Source organism: Pristis pectinata, chromosome 23 (assembly GCF_009764475.1).
Source record: "Pristis pectinata isolate sPriPec2 chromosome 23, sPriPec2.1.pri, whole genome shotgun sequence".
Classification (NCBI taxonomy): Eukaryota; Metazoa; Chordata; class Chondrichthyes; order Rhinopristiformes; family Pristidae; genus Pristis; species Pristis pectinata.
In genome coordinates this window covers 13656105-13677178 of record NC_067427.1, presented here as the reverse complement: position 1 = coordinate 13677178, position 21074 = coordinate 13656105, and the positions used below count along the sequence as shown (strand labels likewise).

At 43.6% G+C, this 21074-nt stretch overlaps 1 protein-coding gene across 1 annotated transcript in view; it reads left to right on the top strand.

Moving 5' to 3' along the window:
* Window positions 1-20975: 20975 nt before the first annotated feature.
* urm1 (ubiquitin related modifier 1) overlaps window positions 20976-21074 on the top strand; it is a 44326-nt gene continuing 44227 nt past the window's right edge. The window contains exon 1 of the mRNA XM_052037086.1: window positions 20976-21031. Coding sequence (XP_051893046.1) covers window positions 20997-21031 — 35 coding nt within the window. The 5' untranslated portion in view covers window positions 20976-20996. The remainder of the gene's footprint in view (window positions 21032-21074) is intronic.

Below are 21074 nucleotides of genomic sequence, written 5' to 3'. Positions count from 1 at the left end.
GGGAAGAGGAGCAGTCTGAAGGAAAACAGCTGGAGCCCCTGGATCCTGTTTTCTCCTCGCACTACTCAGATCTACCACTGGGCGTCACTGTGCACACATGATACATGTATTCCCTTCTTTCCCAGTCCCTTGGGATCAGGGATGGCTGACTTCCACTCCAGCCCTGTGGGTTCTAACGTGGCTGATAAGGCTAAAACAGGACACCCCCTCTTCCCAACTGAGGCATGAGGGGGCAAGCAGATGTGCAGTTTGTGAGATGGTGCCCTTCTTCTATCGCCTATGCAGGGCTTCTGTGTGATCCTAACGAGTAGATTTGGTTCTCAGTGACATCCCGAATCATCCCCACCTTGAGCGGTCATGGGCCAGGGATTCCAGGTAATCGGTGGGGATAACACAGAGGCTTTGAGAACGCTATTGAACCTTTCCCTCTGCCCACCTGGTAATCTTGCCGTGACACAGTTCAAAGTAGATTGTTTCAGAGTTTGTTGTCAGGCATGCAAATGATGTGGCCTGCCCAATGGAGACAGCTAAATGCAATTAGAGCTTCAGTGTTGAGGATGTTGGTCTGGGAGAAGACACTGACATTTGTCAGTCTTGATACTGAGAATGTGTTTGTGTTGAACCGAGACTGAGTGTGTATGCAATTGCAATGGTATGCAAAGTGTGTATGCAAATATCAATGGCAATCTAAATGTGTGCGTGTGTGAGAAAGTGACTGACGTTCAATGTATGTTCTGGTCTGACATTGGTATTGTGGTATTATGGTCTCATTCATACTTATTGGATTTTTTTTATTGCTTTCTTTATAGTGAGATCTCAAGTGAGGTGAGAACACCTGTTACTTTTATCCGGCAAGTCGTATGTTTGAATTTGGAAATGGAAGCACTTTTAATGCTCTTTGTCGACATTAACGTCACAGACATAAAGCTCAGTTAAAGCACAAAGTGGAACGTTGGTAGATGATGCCTCAGTAATGTATGTCAAGTCCAGCCCTCTAATGGGAGAAACAAGTAGGGTTGCCAATGGTCTTGTATTGTACAGAACTTCCTGTATCTGAAAGGAAAGCTTTCTGTACCTTGTGACACTGATACAAGACATCATCAATTTTTCTGTAAGCTATAAGTCTGTGAGGATTCCTGGCTCTCAGGAATCCCCAACACCACCATGATCACTTAAAAGGAGGGACTAATCGTGCCATCCTATAGTTTACCCTGACAAACTGGGGAAACCCTGTGGAGTCCAGGTAAGGACTCAACTCCTTCTCTGTCTCCAAGCCCCAAGCTGTCAAAGACCAGTCCAGACAGGGTAATTATGGACCAGACATCATCCCAGGCCTGGGCACCAAGGAACAGCCCAAGCTTGCGCATCAGGGTCCAACCTGGGCCAGAAACCAACCTGAGTCAGGGCACTAAATCAGCCCAGGCCAGTGCATCATTGGCACCAGCGACAACCATAAAGAGCTGTTCCGAATGCAATCAGCTTTAAGATTCATTTAATTACTGTCCATGACTTGATCTCCCTTCCAGATTTTGTATTATTTGCATTGCATATCAATGTGGGATTCCCAGACATGACTGATGTTGTCCAGTTGTTTTTGAAAGTGAACAGGAAACATGTGCAGCTCCCTGACTTGGTGGGTTATTGCCTTTTGGGATTAATGCATGGACAATTAGTTTTTAGGAAAAAATCACTTGGCTTTTGTGTTTTTTTTTCAGAATGACCTGGGGAGCTGCCTTTCGATTTCAGGAAAGGATCCTATAATATAGTTTCATTTCCTCCTATACTTCATTTCATACAATTTACACCATTACAGGAGATAACTGGCCCATTGAGTTTCTGCTGCTCCCAGGAACTCCTGTTATACCGTGAGCATGTTGTGGCTCCTCCAGCCACAACCTGTCCCTTACTGTTACAAGGGAGAGATCTGAAAATTGATAAACCCCTTAGGGAGAGCACATCGCTTGGAAAAAGAATTGATAGGTATGCAGGCGTCTCTGAGAACGCCCGACCAACATCCCAGCCTAGCAAAGTTATTTATTATATTTTTGAATGTCTGAATGTCATTTTGTTGACTAGCAGAGATGAAGGATATAGTGACCCAAATATGATTTAAAAACCACAGGGGGATATGGTGCTGTCTCACACAACTGAAGAGAAGGCTTCCTTTTTGTTGGTCACAAGAAGACCTACAATTGACCAGTGATTAAATGAATTTTGATGAAAGATCACCTTGGTTTTTCTTTCTACAGATGCTGCCTGATCTGCTGAATATTTCCAGGATTTCTTGAACTTATTTCAGACTTGCAGCAACTGCATTTTTTTTTCTTCTCAGCTAATTGAATTTGCCGTGTGCACACACCTGTCTTCTGACCCCTGAAGTGTCCTTTTTGGATGTGGTCCTCTGCACTTGCCTCCTTGACTAGTTATGCAGGAGGGTAAATCCCTACAGCATAAAGCAGTACTTTAGCTGTGCCCTGTCATGTTTACTGTCCTGAGGAGCTTCCCCAGCTAGAATGGTGTGATGTGATTAGAATGATTTATTCATTGAAGAAGGGAAATCATAGGTGATAAATGACTGCCTGGAATAATAGGATGAATGTCTTTTCTCAGTTGCTGAAAGGGTCTGAACATTAATGAGTTTGGACATTCTCCATTAAGTTTGTTGCTGATCTGTGTCCACAAGTCAATATCATGGCATCATCATTTGGTCTCGTTCAGGCAGTCAAAGTCTTACTGCAATGGAAATAGTAAATAAAATGCTGGTGCAGCAGGAGGTGATGTCTTGAATTTAGAATCAAAGTGCATTGTAGAATCAGGGAGAGCAATATTCTGCTGCAGCTACCCATGCCATAGCTGCCGTGAGAATATTTCAACTTGCACAACAGGCATCAGAATGAAATGCACATTTTTCCAAACAAATGCCACAGCCCAAAATTGCCCCAAGTGGCCACAAATTAATGATTTTTTTTAAAATGCAGATGCTGGAAATCTGAAATAAAAACAAGAAATACTGGGAACTCAGCAGGTTGGGCAGCATCTGTGGAAAGAGGAACAGTCAACAGTTTGCGTCTGTGACAAGTCCCAGCTCTAACAAAGGGCTGCGGAGCTTAAATATTGACTGCTTCTCTTTCTGCAGATGCCGCCTGACCTGCTGAGTGTTTCCACCATTTCCTGTTTTTGGGCCATAAATTATTGATACGGTGGAACATGGTTATCAGTGTGGAAGGTGTCAGTGCTGAGTGGCACAGGACAAGTAGTTAGTGGCTAAGGAACTTGCCAGGGCAGGGTGGAGGGGCTGAATTCTACACCTGATTCACAATCTACTGAACATCCTTGCACTGGATCTAACCAATCCATTTGCACCGATCTACCATATCTCACTCTGCCTGATTTAACCAATCTGCTTGCACCTAATCTGTATCCCCTGCACCAAGTCTCATGTATACCTCACCGGGGTTTGAATGTGATATTATGGATAGTAAAATTAAAAAACCTGCAGATGCTGGAAACCTAAAATAAAACCAGAAAATGTTGGAAATACTCAGCAGGTCAGGCCACATCTGTGGGAAGAGAAAAAGGAGTTAACGTTTGAAGATCCATCACCAGGACTTCAACATTAACTCTCTTCCTCTTCCCACAAATGCAGCCTGTCCTGTTCAGTATTTCCAGCATTTTGTTTTTTTATTTTATTAAGGATAGTATGTTAAGTATTTCCCCAGCAACAATAACTGATACCTCCAACCAACATGATAGAGGTGTACAAAATATTAAGAGGAATAGATAGAGTGGACAGCCAGCGCCTCTTTCCCAGGGCTCCAATGCTCAATACAAGAGGGCATGGCTTTAAAGTAATGGGTGGGAAGGTCAAGGGAGATATCAGAGGGAGGTTGTTTACCCAAAGAGTGGTTGGGGCATGGAATGCGCTGCCTGGGGCGGTGGTGGAGGCAGGTACATTGGTCAAATTCAAGAGATTACTAGATAAGCATATGGAGGAATTTAAAATAGAGGGATATGTGGGAGGAAGGGGTTAGATAGTCTTAGGTGAGGTTCAAAGGCTGGTACAACATTGTGGGCCGAAGGGCCTGTATTGTGCTGTACTGTTCTATGTTCTAACCAATATCAATGACAAAAAATAAATATTAAATGAAAACAAGTTAATCAATATTAGAAAGTGAGGCTCATTTATATTGAAGTCTTACCTTCATTTTTGTTATTTGAATACATTTTTGGATATCATTAATTTGTCATTTCTCACTGCAGTTGTGTTCTTAGCAGTACATTTATCACTGGCTGCTGACCCATTACTGTGCTATTATTAAGACTTGAGAGCTTCCCCTAAGCTGCTGCCAGTGTGGCTCCTCGGATCACCAATCAGGACTTTGCCCGTTTTTGGCTGCATTTTCTGATCTTCCCTCTGCAACGCCTTTGCCTCCCCTTGCTCTACGCTGCCGCAGCTGTCAACTAACTGCTTGGACAAGATGGTGGGTTCAGCAACTTCCAATTTACACAGTGCCTTAAACACAAGTGAAACAGTCCAAGGCTCTTCATTTGTTGTTCACTAGATTGGCCAGCACAATACTGAGGCATTGCTGCACTACTGCAAGAGTTGGCTTTCTTTAAACCAAGGCTCTGTCGGCTTTCTTCACTGAATGTAAAATATCCCGTAAACGACTTTAAAGGACAGGTTATTCCCAGTGTTCCAACCAATCAGCATTCATAACATGGATCATTTGGTCATTAACATGTTGCTGCTTATGGCACCCTGTTCTGCATAAATTTGCTGCTGCTTTTCCAATGTTACAAAAGTGGCAATTAAGAAAATATTTTATTGACTTAACGTGCTGCAATGGTTTGTGAAAAGAGCTACAGAAACTCCAGGTTTTTCTTTTTAAATTAGGGAAACATTGACACAAGCTATAGCTACACAAACCACAGGCTGGTCAAAGGAAAGCAGTTTCAAAGTGGGTTACTGAGGGTGAGAAATGGAAAGGTTTAGGAAGAGAAATTCAGAACTGGGGACTGAACTACTGAGGAGATGGCTGGCAACTGTGAGGGATGTACAGAATGTCAGAGCTGGAAGAAAACGAGTTGTAAGAATAGTTGCTGGGTCAGGGGTGTTGTGGCCAAGGCAGGATTTTATTGTGTGAATGAAAGTTTCAAGCTCGATGTCAATGTTAGAGCTAAAGATTTTCTCAACCACATGACACATTGCTAAGGAGATACTGCATCTGAATGAATCAAACTTAGAATCCCCGTGTGCACGATAGAGTGGAAATAAATGACATCGCAGGAACAGTCGGGAGCGTGAACGGGAAGGATTATCAAGAAGGTCAAGGAACTTCATCGCACGTGCAGAGTGAGCCTTCATCCCGTGTCTCATGGCTGCTCCCCTATCACTTTCCCCTCGTTGTCCACCTCTCCTGCTGGCGTGGATAGTGGTGGGATTGCTGTGCCTGTAGAGAGGAGGACTGAGGTAGCAGTTAGACCACGTCCTTCAGTGTGGAGAGAAAAATCACAGTATAGATACAGTATGGAAGGAGACAGGCTAATGCGTACTGAGTATTAGACATGAAGAACGGTGACATGAGAAAGGTTTCTGCAGGTGAGGTGCCAGTGGCTCTGCCTTCCAGCCTTCAGTTGGCAGAACAGTGGGAGTGTGCAAAGAAGAAAGAGAACATCCTGTAGAACAGATTTACAAGTCACTAAATAATTCCTGGTGAAGCAAACAGGCTGTGTCACTGTGGACTTTCACTGGAAAGAACAATCTGCCTTCATACTTGGTTCATGGAAAGAACTTCACTGCTGATTTCAAGTTGAATTCATTCACTGGCATCAAATGAAGAGCTACAACTTAGAACACAGGCCTTGCCAAATTAATCTCTCCCCTTATTTACATCATCATTGAGGTAGAGACAGCCGGGACACTGAGTCCATCGGGGCAAATAGATCTCCCTGCATGACCTATGGGTTGTTCCTGTGTCTGTATCAGGCCACTCTTTTCCCTACCAATGCACTGACACTCTGAAGCATTCCCCTCTAGACTTGAGTAGAATGGCTGATACTAAATGTCTGTTTAGCACCAAGATGAATTTCTCCCTTTGGACTGCACACAGCAACCAGAGAAGGTGCTCCCCCAATGGTTATGTCCTGGTATCAAACCCAAGTTCCAAAGGTGAAAAGGTTGCCCGCTAACCCACAGCACCTCCAGGCTCTGTATGTCAGAGCAGGCAGAATCATTCCAGTATCTGTCAGCCAGAACAACAAGGTAGCAATTTCTTGGCAGTTGTGGTGCTGCTGCCTTGGCAACATGGAGAACATCCATTCAAAGGTTGCCAATGAAAAACTGGAGGAAAACCAAACAAAATAAACCTGAAAAGTTCAACATCCACCAGGATGAGCCATTTGGCAAAATCTTTGCTTTACAGCCATTTAATTATTCCCTCACCGGCTCACTTTAAAAAAATGTTTTCACTTTGTATGCCAGTGACTAGATTCTGTGAAAATCTCAGCCTGCGAATCTTGGCGATATCGTTACATTTGGAATCCAGGTATTCCTCATAATGATGGCAAGGGAATCAGTGTGGTTGTGCGCTGCACAGACCAGGTAAGCTCATGTTTCTGGTCTTCATTCTGTGCTGAGTTAGCTGAGGTGGCATTGGACTCCATGCCCTTCAGAGTGGAGAGAAAAACGACAGCATGGTTAGAACATGAAAAGCCCGTTGAGTCCAACCCAGCTCTCTGTAAGAGCAATCTAGCAATTCCCATTCCCTACCCTCACTCCAGAGTACTACAACTTCTACCTTTCAGATTCTTATCCAACTCCCTTTTGAACATTACAATTGCCTCTGCCTCCACTGCTAACCCAGGCAGTGCAAACCACAACCTGCCCACCTGATGCATGAAAACATTTACCTCATGCCACTTGTGGTTCTTTAGTCATTCATTTTCATTCCATGTTGCCTCACTCTTGTCTCCTCCGGGAATGTGAACAACTTCTCTCTATCTACTCTGTCCATACCCTTCATGATTTTAAATACCTTTGTTGGATCTCCTTGCAACCTCCTCTGTTCCCAGAACAATCTCAGCTTCCCCATCAGTCCAACACCTTGCCTCCAGGAATATATAGAACCTACTCTGATGCTTTTTCAGCCACGTCTTTGTTATTGCCATAACATCATGTTCCCACTTGGTTAATTGTGCCTGCAGATCACCAGCCTTATTTAATACACTTCTGTGTTTACATAACTGCATTGTAAACCTTTCTTTTACATTCCAGCCTTCTCTCTTAGTCTGGTCCTAAATAAACAATTTCTATTTCTTTATCTGGTGCTACTTATCTCCCCCACTCCCTTTTCTCACCTTTTCCTTCTTTTCATTGATAAATTCTTGTGCCCTGACCCCTGCTATGGGAAGGGTTTGCTAATTTAAACCTCGCCCCACAACATTAGCAAACCGTTCCCATAACAGGAAAAATTGTTCAGGACAATGACAGAAAAGCACGTGGGGGGTGGGGGTGCATGATGGTCGGTGCCCAATTGGATAAATCTACAAAGAGCCCTCGCAGCCATGGTTGGCCTCCTGTGCACTATGGTTCCATGACCGATTTCCATTCCTAATAGAAGTCCAACTTTGTACATGTAAAGGTCACATGGGTACAGCAATGGTCTGGGCACGATCCATTCCATACCTAAACATCATAAAACTCACTGGCCTTGAAACAGCTTCATGATATTTTTTTGGGGGGGTAAAAAAGTTGCATTGTGGGACCATGGAGTCAAACAGCACGGAAACAGGCCCTTCAGCCCAACTGGTCCATGCTGACTAGGATTTCCATCTAAGCTAGTCCCGTTTATCTGCATTTGACCCATATCCCTATCCGTGTACCTGTCCAAGTATCTTTTAAATGTTGCTAATGTACCTGCCTCAACCACTTCCTCTGGCAGCTCATTCCATATAAGGAACCACCCTCAGGGTGAAAAAGTTGCCCCTCAGGTTCCTATTAAATCTCTCCCCTCTCACCTTAAACCTATGTTCTTGACTCCCCAGAATGGTGCTATCAGGGTTTCCTCATGCAACTTCATACTTAAATTACCTTTACCTGTTTCACACAGAATTCCCTACTGGTGTAACGCAAGTTCTTGCAGTTGTGGATTCTCCACAGACAACTCTTAAAGGGAAACACCACTATGCAAGCAAAACTCTTCCAACTGCAAGAGAACGTTACAGCTGGATGACTGGGTGCGGCAATGACGGGAATGAGTGAGAGAGTGCTCCCAGGGGTTAGAGGCTGGTGAAGAACACTGCCCACTGGAGGTGACTTCTGTGTGTGCGGAAGCCATGGAGATTTCCAGGGCTAGAGCCAGGTGCTTCTCACAGGAGGTTACCAAGGAGGTTAAGGGCAGAGTGCACTCTCCAAATAGGAAAAACTGCAATGCAGGAAAATGCCCATTTCCACTCTGCCTGTTTCTGTAGGTCAAAGGAAAAGAAGGTGACGTCTCCTTGATTATGGAGACCTCCCTAATGCATCAATGAGCAGAAGACTGTGAGATGGTGCAGAGATCAGTAGAATCAGTCTGGAATGACTCTGAGCTAAGAGACACTATGATCTCCACCACCACACCCCTCCCGACTTCCATGGACAAAATGGTCAAAGCAGTGACGGCACACAAGCAGGGTTGCATTTCAGGCTATGGGAGATCACTATAAGGATAACAAATGCAGAGGTTTCCCCCCTATAAATGGCACCACTTCAAGGGAATCATGGTTAGCAGATTTGTTTTGTGATGACTGTCGCTTTCCACAGCAGTGAGTTTGAACATCTCATTGTGGCCAGCTCTTAGGTACTGATGTCATTAGTGGGAGATTTATCCTGAAATAAAAGCACTTGGAAGAATGAAGATCCTACTGGATAATTGGGTGATAAATTTCCCAATGAGCGCAAAAGCACCTAGAAATATGCACAAGACTGCTTTACATTAAGTTCACCCGATTTCTAAAAGCACAGCAGTGGGCCGAAGGGCCTGTTTTGTGCTGTATGGTTCTATGGTTACTTTTTAGAATTGCATGAATGAATTTCTAACCTCCACTTTAGGCTCAGATGCAAAGTTTATGTGACGGATATGGAGTTGCAAATACCACATAGATCAGAAATGTATCTACTTCAATCACAGTTTCTTTAAAATGTTCATCATTTCCCTCAACTGCTCAATGACAATGTCCCCAGATAACCAAGACGAGAGCTGACCTGACCAACTCACTATCCATTTTATTCAACAGTCTTCCTTGGGGAAGTTACTAACTCTCTATCACCATCCTTCTTGTGAAGCTGAGAGAAAGAATGTGAAGGGATTAATGCAGAAGGATGCCCACTGGTTGATGTTATTGAGTTGGACCAAATGGACTGTTTCCGTGCTGCACAATTCTATGACTGTAGGAATCAGATAGATGCCCCAAGCTCACATTCCATGGCAGTGTGAAGATTGAAGGACTCCTTCCCATTGTATTTAAGGACAACTAATCCACTAGATGGCTGTTATACTAGATGTTCCCTGATGATTTAACACTATTTACATAAGCTGCCTATTCTTTGTAATTAATAATTAAAGTCTTAATTACAGTCTTCAAGAAGTTCTGAGTGATGGAAATATTAATAATAATGTAAAAGTTTTTGGGAAGTAATAGAGAACGGGGCCGATTAAAAAGGACTAAATGTAAACCAGGGCTGAGATGTTCTTTGGTGCTAAAGGAGGAGCTTGTTAAAGGGTCAGTGTATGGCATGCCAGTGATCAACAGGGATCAGATTGGAGAATCAGGGATCAGGCTAGAGTTAAAAATAAACCGCTGGAAGAAGACCCTGTTGGAACAAGACCCTGCATCAGGACTGAGAGTGTGGAGGGAAGATAGCCAGTATAAAGAGGTTGAGAGGGGTGAGACAGGGGCAGGCAGTCGATAGGTGGAACCAGGTGAAGTGGAGGATGATGAGCAGGTGGAGCCAGGTGGGGGAGGGAATAGGAAGGGTAGAAGGGAGAAGAAACCTTAGTGGATAGGTGTGTAGGTGATGGGCAGGTGGTAACACATCCAGGTAATGGAAGTGTGAGGGAATAGAGGAGGTGAATGACAACCTCGGTGAAACAGTAGGAGTGGGCGAGGAACACAGGGGTGTGGGTTACCTGACACTGGAAAATCCATGTTCATACCACTGGGTTGTAGGCTGCCCAAGTGGAATATGAGGTGTTGTTCTTTTAGTTAGTGTTTAGCCTCACTGTAGCAGTAGAGAAGGCTGAGGACAGACAGGTCGGTATGGGAATGGGGAGGCGAGTTGAAATGACACGCAACCGGAAGCTGGGGTTGGAGGATTTGGAGGGCAATTAGCAAGACCAGTGTGCAGAATGAGAAACAATTGGGAAGTTGGTACCAAAGTTGGCAGGATCGGGGAGTAGGCAGGCGGTGTTAAAGGCTGATGAGCCATTGAAGTTTTAATCAAAAGGTGGAGAGTGGTCAGTGCCATGGTAAAGGAGAGAAGTTATGAAGCACACCTGAGTGGGGTTCCCAGCCCCACGGTGGGACCTGTTAGGGAGAAGGACCATTAAAGCTTGTTCTGAAAATGCAAACAACAGGCACAACTCAGAGCAACATGAATTAATTTCACAGGCAATACTCTAACATTGCATGGATAACTACAAAACTCCATATTCCTCTGAAATCATATCTCTGGAATAAGCATGATTCTTGGCTGGAAGTATCTGTCAAAGTAGCATGATTCAATCTGGAAATTGTCACAATTACATTCCACTGCAAAAATAACTAATTTTCACCTGAATAAAACACCATCTTATGAATTAATTTCCAGGCAGTGTCTCTTGTTTTTCCATAGGCACCAGAGGGCAGTATTTTTAATAAAAGTTTGCAGGGAACCATCTCTGTGGCTGTTAATATTTCAGTAACAGACAATTTTATGCTCTCACAGACAAAGAACAGGTTCTCCTCAAGAAATATTTGCACAAATGTAGTGTTTTGGAAATAGAATTTCCAATATTAGGATGATTACAAGTATTGGTAGGGTTTATGGGCACTGATTTGTCTGGTGAGGAACAAGGGACAAAGTTAGAGTTAGGCCAGTCAGTGCAATGTTACATTTCCCCAAAAAGATGTTGAGCTTGGAGTCAATTGTAAGCTTCTCAACTGAAACTGATCAGAGTTTTGTGCAGAGAGGGTTTTGAGGGATAGGAATTAGTGTAGGTGGATGGAGTTAAGATACAGATTAACTTTGATCAAGCTGGCAGACAGGCTCGAGGGGCAGAATTCCTATTAACTTGTTTATTCCTCTCCTAAGGCACTGAATTGTGCTGGATCTCTGAGCATCAGCAGTTTGCTGGTGGCAAACCCAATGCGTTCGGCTTACCATTGTACAAAGCTTACAGCACTACATTTCATATAACATGGAACACAGAACAGTACGGCACAGGAACAGGCCCTTCAGCCCATGATGTCTGTGCCGAACATGATGCCAAATTAAACTAATTCTCTTCTGCCTGTCCGTGATTGATATCTCTACATTTTCCTGCATATTCATGTATCTATCTAACAGCCTCTTAAACATCATCTAATTCGGGCATTTAACCTTGGAGCAAGCATACACACACACACGAGCGATCACTCACTTTCCAGCACGTCAGGTAAGGAATGAGAACCTGGGGTTGATCCTGGCCCATCAAGAGCAGGAAAACCAATCCAAATTATAGTAGGTTGTCCACAGTCTGTCTAGAGCCTGATAGCCTGCATCACATCTGGTGGCCAGTTAATCAGGGAAGGTTTGATGCAGTCAGGAAGTCGGAATTTTGATTCAGTCTCGCTAAGCGCTGGTGGTAGCTCTTGGGCAATCTGTATCCCGGGAGTTGTCTGTTGAACTGGGAGATCGGGTATACTTTTATCCATGGAATGTATGCTAATCAAGTGTGTGAAACAGAGTAAACCAAAGATGAAGCTTAAATTTACAGGCAAATATGCCCATCTCCCTTGAGATTCAGCCCTCAATTCCAGCAGCAAACACCATGCCAAGGAGCAACCACCTACAATCCGCATGCCAACATCCCAGTGATTCCAGAGTACAGATAAAGGAATGACACAGCCAGCAATAAAATGACTGAAAAAGCCAGAACCCAGAATACCAGCCAATGCACCTCACTGGTGTGTCTTCAGAGATCAGATAGATGCATTTCACCACGTGCCATTTGCCAGATATCAATGAAAGCAAGAAGCAATCGATAAATGGTGTCAAACCTCATATAATCTTTAGACAACAGAGCCTCAAAGACAGCAACCTCAGGGTCATTACTAGAAACAAGTTGGCAACTGCTGCAGCCTTTTCTTTTCCATTTCTCTTGCTATATTTCTACCAAACCTTCCGAATAATTCTCACAGCTCCCAGAGCCATGACTCCAGGTTCCCATGGCTTTTTACTGCAAGTTCTGAGGGAACTACACTGTTGGGTGTGCTGGCTCTCCATTCAGAAGTTAAACCGAGGCACTGTCTATTCTTATGAGTGGACACAAAAGTTACCACTGCACTATTTTGAAGAAAAGCAAGCAACTTCTTCCCTATGTCTTGACAAATACTTATCCCTCAGTAAGAACAGATAATCTGGCCATTTGTCACCCTTTCTTTTTGGGACATTGCTGTGTACCAGTTGTCTGCCAAATTTCTACTTTACAATGTTAACTTTTGTAAAAAGTAATGTTTTGGCTATAAAGCACTTTGAGGACATCCTGAGGTTCTGAAAAGCCCCTTATTAACAAAGTTGCATTTGCATTTAATAAAAATATATTGTGTCCTTTTAAAGCCTGTCCCATCCCACCCCTACATCAAACTTTCCTGGTTCAAGTCATTTGTTTCATACACCAGGATTTTGCTGGCATCATAGGCTATAGCTCTGTTGTATGGAATCATGAAGAACAGTCAAGGCTCTGAGTTACTCAGGAATAACTGACTCTTTGGACCATGGAGGGAAATAATCTTCTTGATTCCCAAGAATTCTTGCTCTTCAATAAATCAAGTGCATGTTAATGCATCGCAAGTTGGTGGAAGGATTTGATTTGACTGTGATAAAGTTCATGGTTGGATAATCAGCTGGCAATGTACATGCAGCACTTAGGGAATGATCACCAGGACAAGGTAAGGAGATGTAACTATCAATCAGCATGGAGCCAGGTTCCCAATAAAGAACAGAACTCCTGACCAGCGTTGCATTGATACTATCCCACCTAGGCATGTTAAAAGAGTTCAAGATTCCCCTGAGCGTGGAAATCAAGAAAGAGGAACCATAGATTGGGAGGGAAAAAGTTGCAAAGGTCTCCTGTCTGCCTCTGTGTAAAGTACTGCATTTGCGGGTGATCAACTGAAGATTTCAAAACTGAGACGGATAGAATTTTATTTGGTAAATGTATCAAGGTAAATTCTACTTATGGTAGGATCCAAAACTGGATATCATAAATAGATAGTCACTGATAAAGCCTATCTGGAATTCAAGAGAAACTAATCCACATAATGGTTAGAATGTGGAACTCATACTACGTGAATGGTTGAGATGAATAGCACAGATGTTTTTAAGGGAAAACCATACAAGCCCGTGAGGAAGAGTGGAATAGGACATGCTAATGTAGTTAGCTGGGATGTAGTTGAGGAAGGCTCTTGCAGATGCATAAACACTTTCAAATAGACTTCAGCCTAACAATTGTAAGCAATGTTGATCTGCATAAATGATAAAGCAAGGACCGAATTTCTAACTTCTGTTCCCAATGTTCTCGAGGGTGTTTAGAGAGGCAAATAAATGGCAGGAGTATTCTCAGTTGAATCCACTGCAGAATGAATCCCTGACTGTTTATGTGGTGGGTAATGTCGGCATCGCTTGTTACACTTGTGCAGTTGATTTTCTTGGCCATTAACTGAATGAAGCTGCTTGATCACACAGCACTGTTCATGTGCAATTTCACGCATTGAAAACTCCTCTCCTCTCTCTCTCTCTGCCTTGCTTGTGCAAAACAAAGGAAAGCCAATTCACCGAGCACCACAGTCTCACAATTCTTTAGCGCAAACGTCAGTAAATGGAGTTCAGCAAGGGGTTTTCAGGAGGTCCAAGGGGTTATCTGCTTTGTACCCATCTGTTAGCTGGCGCTGTCTTTAGCAAGTTAGTGCATGGGATTCTGAGAGGGTGTCATGTTTATAGACTGGGGGCAATGGTATCAATATTTTCGGAATAACTGGGGGACTATGCCTGTACTTGCAGGGCGCATGGGGAATGCATCATAAGCAGGGCATGTCAAAATCAACTGCACAAGTATAACATGCCGTGATGCCTACGGAGGTAGGGAGAGGATGGGCACATATAGGTGAAAATCCAAATTCCCCAAATTACTGTGGATGCTTTAAAAATGTCAAAACCTATTTTATTTAATTAATAAAGGCATGCCAACTTTAGCTCAGTGATCATGCCTCTGGGTGAGGAGTAACTAACAATAAAGGTAACAAAAAAAAGTTATATTTATATAAAGCCTTTCACAATCTCAGAACATCCCAAACACTTACAAGGATGCTGCCTGGAATGCGGAGCGTGCCTTATGAAAGCAGACTGAGGGAACTCGGCCTTTTCTCCTTGGAGAGACGGAGGATGAGGGGGGACCTGATAGAGGTGTATAAGATGATTAGAGATATTGATCGGGTAGATAGTCAGAGGCTTTTCCCCAGGGCTGAAATGGTGGCCACAAGAGGACATGGGTTTAAGGTGCTGGGGAGCAGGTATAGAGGAGATGTCAGGGGTAAGTTTTTTACTCAGAGAGTGGTGACTGCGTGGAATGGGCTGCCGGAAACGGTGGTGGAGGCGGATATGATAGGGTCTTTCAAGAGATTGTTAGATAGGTACATGGAGCTGAGTTAAATAGAGGGCTATGGGTAAGCCTAGTAATTTCTAGGGTAGGGGCGTTCGGCACAGCTTTATGGGCCGAAGGGCCTGAATTGTGCTGTAGTTTTTCTATGTTTCACTTCACATTAAAAGCTTCTAAAAGTGGAATCATTGCTTTAAATAGGGAAGTGCAGCAGCCAATATGCAAACGCCAAGGTCCCACAGTTAGATGTGAGGTAAATGACCAGACACAGGTCACCTCAGATGGGGTTCCATTCCTGAAAACTATTCGCAACCTGAAAAATTTGAAAGTCAGAAATGCGGCCGTCCAGCAATATATTTAAATAAAAATATAGGCCAACCAAGGGCAACGTGACGTTATTCCCGAGAGTTTAATTCAACCATTCAGATTTCTCTGCAAACTGCAATGACATTGCCATGAACCGATTTCCCAAACGGCAGAAGATCCCTGCAGCCCCACAGCAGCCAGCAAATCCATCCCGTCAGTCTTCCAAACGCTCCTTCATATGTACGCGCCGTACATAGGTTGGGTATTCCTAACCTGGGGAAGACCTGTAGCCTGTTTCTAGTGACATTAATTGGGGGGTTATCCATTTTTCAGCATACTGAGAGAGCTTCCCAGCCCATCTTGATAGAGTACAATGGGATCTGAGGGGACACGGTACATTGGGATCACCTACATCTTCCTGAGGGGGCCAGTGGGGCTTTGGTTTTCTAGCACACCTCCAAGAGTGCCTCACTGAACCGCCAGCCTCAGGGAAGAGTTTAGGTCTACGGAATGGAGCTTAAACCATGACCTCTGACTCAGCGACAAGGTGCCACATATGCACAGGAGCTAGTATTTTCAAAGGATACAGATTTGAGGTATACAGTAAAAGAACCAGGGGAGGAGATAAGAATTTCTCTACATAGTAAGATGCTATGATCCTGTATGCACTGTTGCTTACGGTGGAGAAACAGATTTAACTGTAATCTTCAAAAGGTAATTGGAGATATAATTTGAAAGAGAAAGAATTGCAAGGCCATGGGGAAAGAACAATGGACTAATTCGATACTTGGTTCAAAAAGTAACACTGGCCCAAAGACTTTTTAATGCGCTGTACTATTCTATAAATCTACATATCCCACTCTCTCGTCATATATAGAGTCCCCCAGATGTTTCAATCAATGGACCTTACAAATGGGGGTGGGTGAGGAGGGGGGTGGGGGTGGGACCTACTCGAATAAATGCTGAAGGCAAATGTATATAGCCTGTTTCAATGACCATTTGCAGGGATTCAATGTCCATTTGTATTGTCAAAAGCCTTTCAATTATGGATATTAAAGATACTGGTAAATTAAGGATAGAGAACATAATATAGTGTAAAATGCAAGTGAACTGTTAAGTACCGAGACAGGACCCATAAAATAAGAGAGAGCTTGTAGGTTAAGACTTTTTACCCAGATCAAAGAGATTAGTTGACATTTCATGGCATATATATTTTAGGCAAATTATTTAATGCTTTGGGAAAGAGTCAGACCCGAGTTTTTGATGAGCACATTAAGCATAGTTATTTTTATTCACATTTTTAACAAACATCATTCTTCCCAGCCTATGAGAACACCATTTTTTAAAGATGCCCGGGTTAAGTGGTTTATTTTTGAGGCCTTTGTTTGGCTGGTTTGCTTTAATTAAAAATACAATTCATTGTGAACACAAGGGGCTCCCACCAAGCCGCTTCCTGCATTTCCAAGGGCTCGTCGGTGTCATTTGGAGTTCTAAGGCTTCCTCTAATCCTTTATTTTTATTCAGTTTAACCTGCGCAAAGCGGCAAGGTCAGCTTGGCCCATTGCATGCTTCACTATCAATTAGCACATGAACAGGGAGACTGCAAATGGCCCTGCAGCTCTGACAGAAGCCAGTGATACACAGGATCTGCAATTCAAATCTTTCCTGGGACATTTTAAAGAGACAGTGCCCCTGTTTGTCATGGATTATGGCCAGGATCAACAAAAGAGAAAAAAAACATTTTTCCCACAGAGCCTGATGAAAATAATCTCCAATTTTCACCTTCTTAATCCCGAGCATCAAGTGTAAAAATAACAAACAAGCATACTGGTCATGAGTTTGACGTTTACTTGTTATGTCCCAATAGTAATGGTAAACAGCAGAAAAAGTTTGTTTTTACATGGCTGTCGTTTCATTGGTCTAACTGCCCTCATCCAAGTGGCTATCTTCATGTTGGGCTCTCGTACTTGGGGTGACATCACAACTAAACTTGATCCCACCAGCATCCAGCATTCACACAGCAGATAGAGACAGGATTAAGGAATCTTGCTTTATTCCTCCCTACCTCCTACTCAGCAATCAGGCAATAATGAAGTAGCAGTGCTCCCTCTACCACCTTAGTTGAGATTTGCCCAGGGATATAACAGCATAGCACATAGTAACACAAGTGGACCACTCTGAGTTCTGCCATTCAATTAATTGGTCAGTATATTTTCTCTTCTGCCTACCTTGGTTCTGAGTCCCTTAGAACCCAACAAAAATCTATTAATCTCAGCTTTTGTTGCAGGCTTCCAAATATCCTTTGTGCTTTATCACCTTCCTTCCTTATCAGAGTTAGTTATTACAGCTAATGTACGAGCAGATTTAACATCCTAGTGCAATGCAACTGAAAGATCATTGATGGTTTCCATACCTAACTGATAGCCAGCTGCTTACTCCTGTTCAGGGTATGGACAGGAATCGGTTTGATTTTGATGGCTCCCCTTTTGAGCAGGATGAAAATCCTACTGATTTTTAATATCGGTAGTGCAACGCTATTACAGCGCCAGCAATCAGGGTTCGATTCCCGTCGCTGTCTGTAAGGAGTTTGTACGTTCTCCCGTGTCTGCGTGGGTTTGCTCCGGGAGCTCCCGTTTCCTCCCACATTCCAAAGATGTACGGGTGGGTTAATTTCGGTTTAAAAAATGGGCAGCGCAGGCTCGTTGGACCGGAAGGGCCTGTTACCACGCTGTAAATAAAATTTTTAAAAAAATTTAAAAAATTTAATTTAAAAATTTTTAAAAAAATTTAAAAATAATTTGTGTAATATACAATTGATGAGACTGTAACCCAAAACCTGTCACAGCATTAAGGGCAAATTTCACACCTAATTCTCTTCCTGGACTTGCCTTTAAGGAAAAAGAATGGCTAAAAGAGTTTAATTGAGACAATGTTTTAAAAATTCTCCGTAAATATGGAATAAAGTGTGAATAGACTACAGATTTAATTCCGTAGTTGACAGAATTAAGGTGCAAATGAAGAATGTTCTTAATGAATTAAGAACAGATTCATTAACCATACATGTGTGAACCTAAACTTGAATGAAACTCAAACTCTTTTTCTGAAGTGTGGGGTTTCTGCACAGTTACACAGTGCTTTAGTTGTCTTAACCTGTAATACCTCACCATTCCACTGTAGCTGTATGCATTTTCCTTCTTCTTGACCTCAGGATTATGGTTGACTTGCTTCCATTCAAATTCTGTGGGTTCTGAGGCCAGTGTGGGCCCTACAGACGGTGTCACAGGTAGGATAGGAGATGCTTGACCAGGTGGGTGAGTAGTCTGGGCTCCTTTCGCCATGTTGCTGGGCTTTGGTCTAACCCTAATGAATCCACTGATGCAGTTTGGATGTTCTCCCTGGCTGGAGGGTGGAGAATCAGAGGTTACAGTTTCATGGTTAAAGTGTACCTTCAGAGGGGGGCGAATCTGTTTAACTCTGTCATAGAGGCAATGGAAATCAACTTGATGAATATTTTTGAGAAGAACATAGATTTCTTGACACAAAAGGCATATGGGGAGTACCAGGAATATGGTAATAGTCGATTGTACTGAATGGCGAAGGAGACTTGAAGGGCTGAAAGGCTTTCTCTGGCTTCTATATGTGTTTCGGGTTTCTCAATGCCGTTCCATGTTTTAAGAACATCCTGGAATTGTTTTCTCTTTTCACCTACTAATCTCTTGCCATGATGGTGCTTGGAACACAGTGACTATTTCAGCAGACTGGTATCGAGCATTCATATAAGGTGGGCTGCCCACCGGAGCTGACCCAGTGTAATTAGGGCTTCAATCCTGGGATGCTGGTCTGGGAGAGGACGCTGATGGTAATTCACTTAGCCTGAGAGTGGATTTGGTAGATTTTATGGAGAAAGTGTTGGTGGTGTCTATCCTGTGCTTTGAGGTGCTGAGGACTGGGGGTAAATTGTTTTTACCATAGTGAAGATGAGGGGGTGGGGGCCGGCGAATCGGAAGTTATCAAAATAGTGGAGGGCATGAGAGGTGTCCCAGATGTAGCTGGGAAGGGACTGGACAAAGGGAAACAGGGTTTCGCCCAAAACATCGATAATTCCCTTCCCCCCCCCAGATGCTGCTCAACCTGCTGAGTTCCTCCTGCAGATATGAGTGCCTGTTGTAAACGGTCCATTTCCCTGAAGTGTACAGGAATGCAGAGATATTGATGTCGAGCAGACCATGAACTTTGTGCTGGGTTTGAATCTTGATCTTCAAACTCTCTTTCTCAGATGGCCAGAAGTTGTGCTGGCAGACCAGGAGCCTTGGTGAATTTCATCGCTGATGCCTGCCTTCATTAAGAGTTGGCTCCCAAGATAGGGAAAGGGATCTGTATTTTTATCATATACCTTTACTGTCAGAAGGTGGTGTTGTACGGCAGGCACTGGTTGATGGAAGATCTTTCTTTTGCAGATGTCATGTACAAGGCCCATTCTCTCATATGCTTTGGTGAATGAATCGAGCTTCTGAATATGTGCAAAGGAAGCATCATTCACATATTGCAATTCAATGACCTTGGTTCTGGAGTGGAGTCAGCACAGATTGAAGAGGTTTCTATCAGTCCTGTAGATTGCTTCCACTCCAGAGGAAGCATTTTGGAATTGAGGTGCAGCATTGCAGTAGAAAGATTGAGAGAAGTTTAGGGTCAATGACACAGCCATATCTGGTTCTGTTGTGAACCTGTTAGTTGAGATCACACTTACATGCCATCATGGTAGATGCAGAATGGAGACAAATTTCTGGGGGCAGAAAAGTTTGAGGAGGATGCTCCAGAGTCTCTTTCAATGAATGGAGTAGAAAGCATTTGTGAGGTAAAAGAAGTCAATGTGTAGTGATTGCTGCTGCCCCTTCCTCTGTCTTGGAGTGGACAGTGAAAATCTCCTGACAAAAGTCAGTTAACACGAGGCACAATCCCCATTGTGATTCAATGAGTGATCTTCAGCCTCAGGTGGACACATCTGAGGAGAACCCCAGTGATGATGTTCCCTATGACAGACTCCTCTGTAGTTATCACAGTTGGATTTTCTCCTTTCTTGAGAATGGCCATGATTACATTGTCTCTGAGGTCCCCGGCATGCCCTCCTCTTCCCAGATATGGGAGACATGGTTGTGCATTTGTGATGTAAATCCCTCCCTGCCAAATTTTAGAACTTCATCAGGGATGCTATCAGCTATCGAGACCTTTTTGTCTTTCAGTTGACATATGGCTTTTTTAACTTCTTGTCAAAGGTGGTACTGGAAAGCTGGTCCAAATAGTTTGCTGTGGGATGGAACTGAAGGTGCACAAGTCAAGGACAAAAAAGTTGGTGGGAACACTTTCTTCAGAAGAGGAATACCTTCCTGACGCAGTGATTGTTGCTGTCAACAATGAGCTTGTTCAGCATCTCAGCAACTCCCCCCCCCCCGTGAAATAAAGCCAAGGTGCGACAGATAACCCATGACCTAAAAAACCAGATGGTGCCTGCAAAGGGTCTGAGCAGGTTCAGCAAGATGCCACAACCATTGGCTTGGATGGATTGATTCAACCATTGGATGGATTCTTCAATGCTGTCTGAGGCCCAAACACCTGGAGCCCCACCCAGCTGAGAGCCAAGAACCCAGGTGAACCTCAAGGGCACAAACACAGTCAGCATTTCACAGCAGACGAGGTTTAAGGGGCATCCTGGACCATAACTCCGCCACCTGCCCCTGATGCAGCTGCGACGGAGGGACTCCTGTCGACATCATTTCCGGGCTGCAGCACAACAACTTCCGGGTTCACGGGAGCAGCATGGCGGCGTCCATCGGTGTCCATCTGGAATTCAGGTGCGTTCTCGGGCTTAACGTTGGAAGTTCTGCTTGTTCGGTG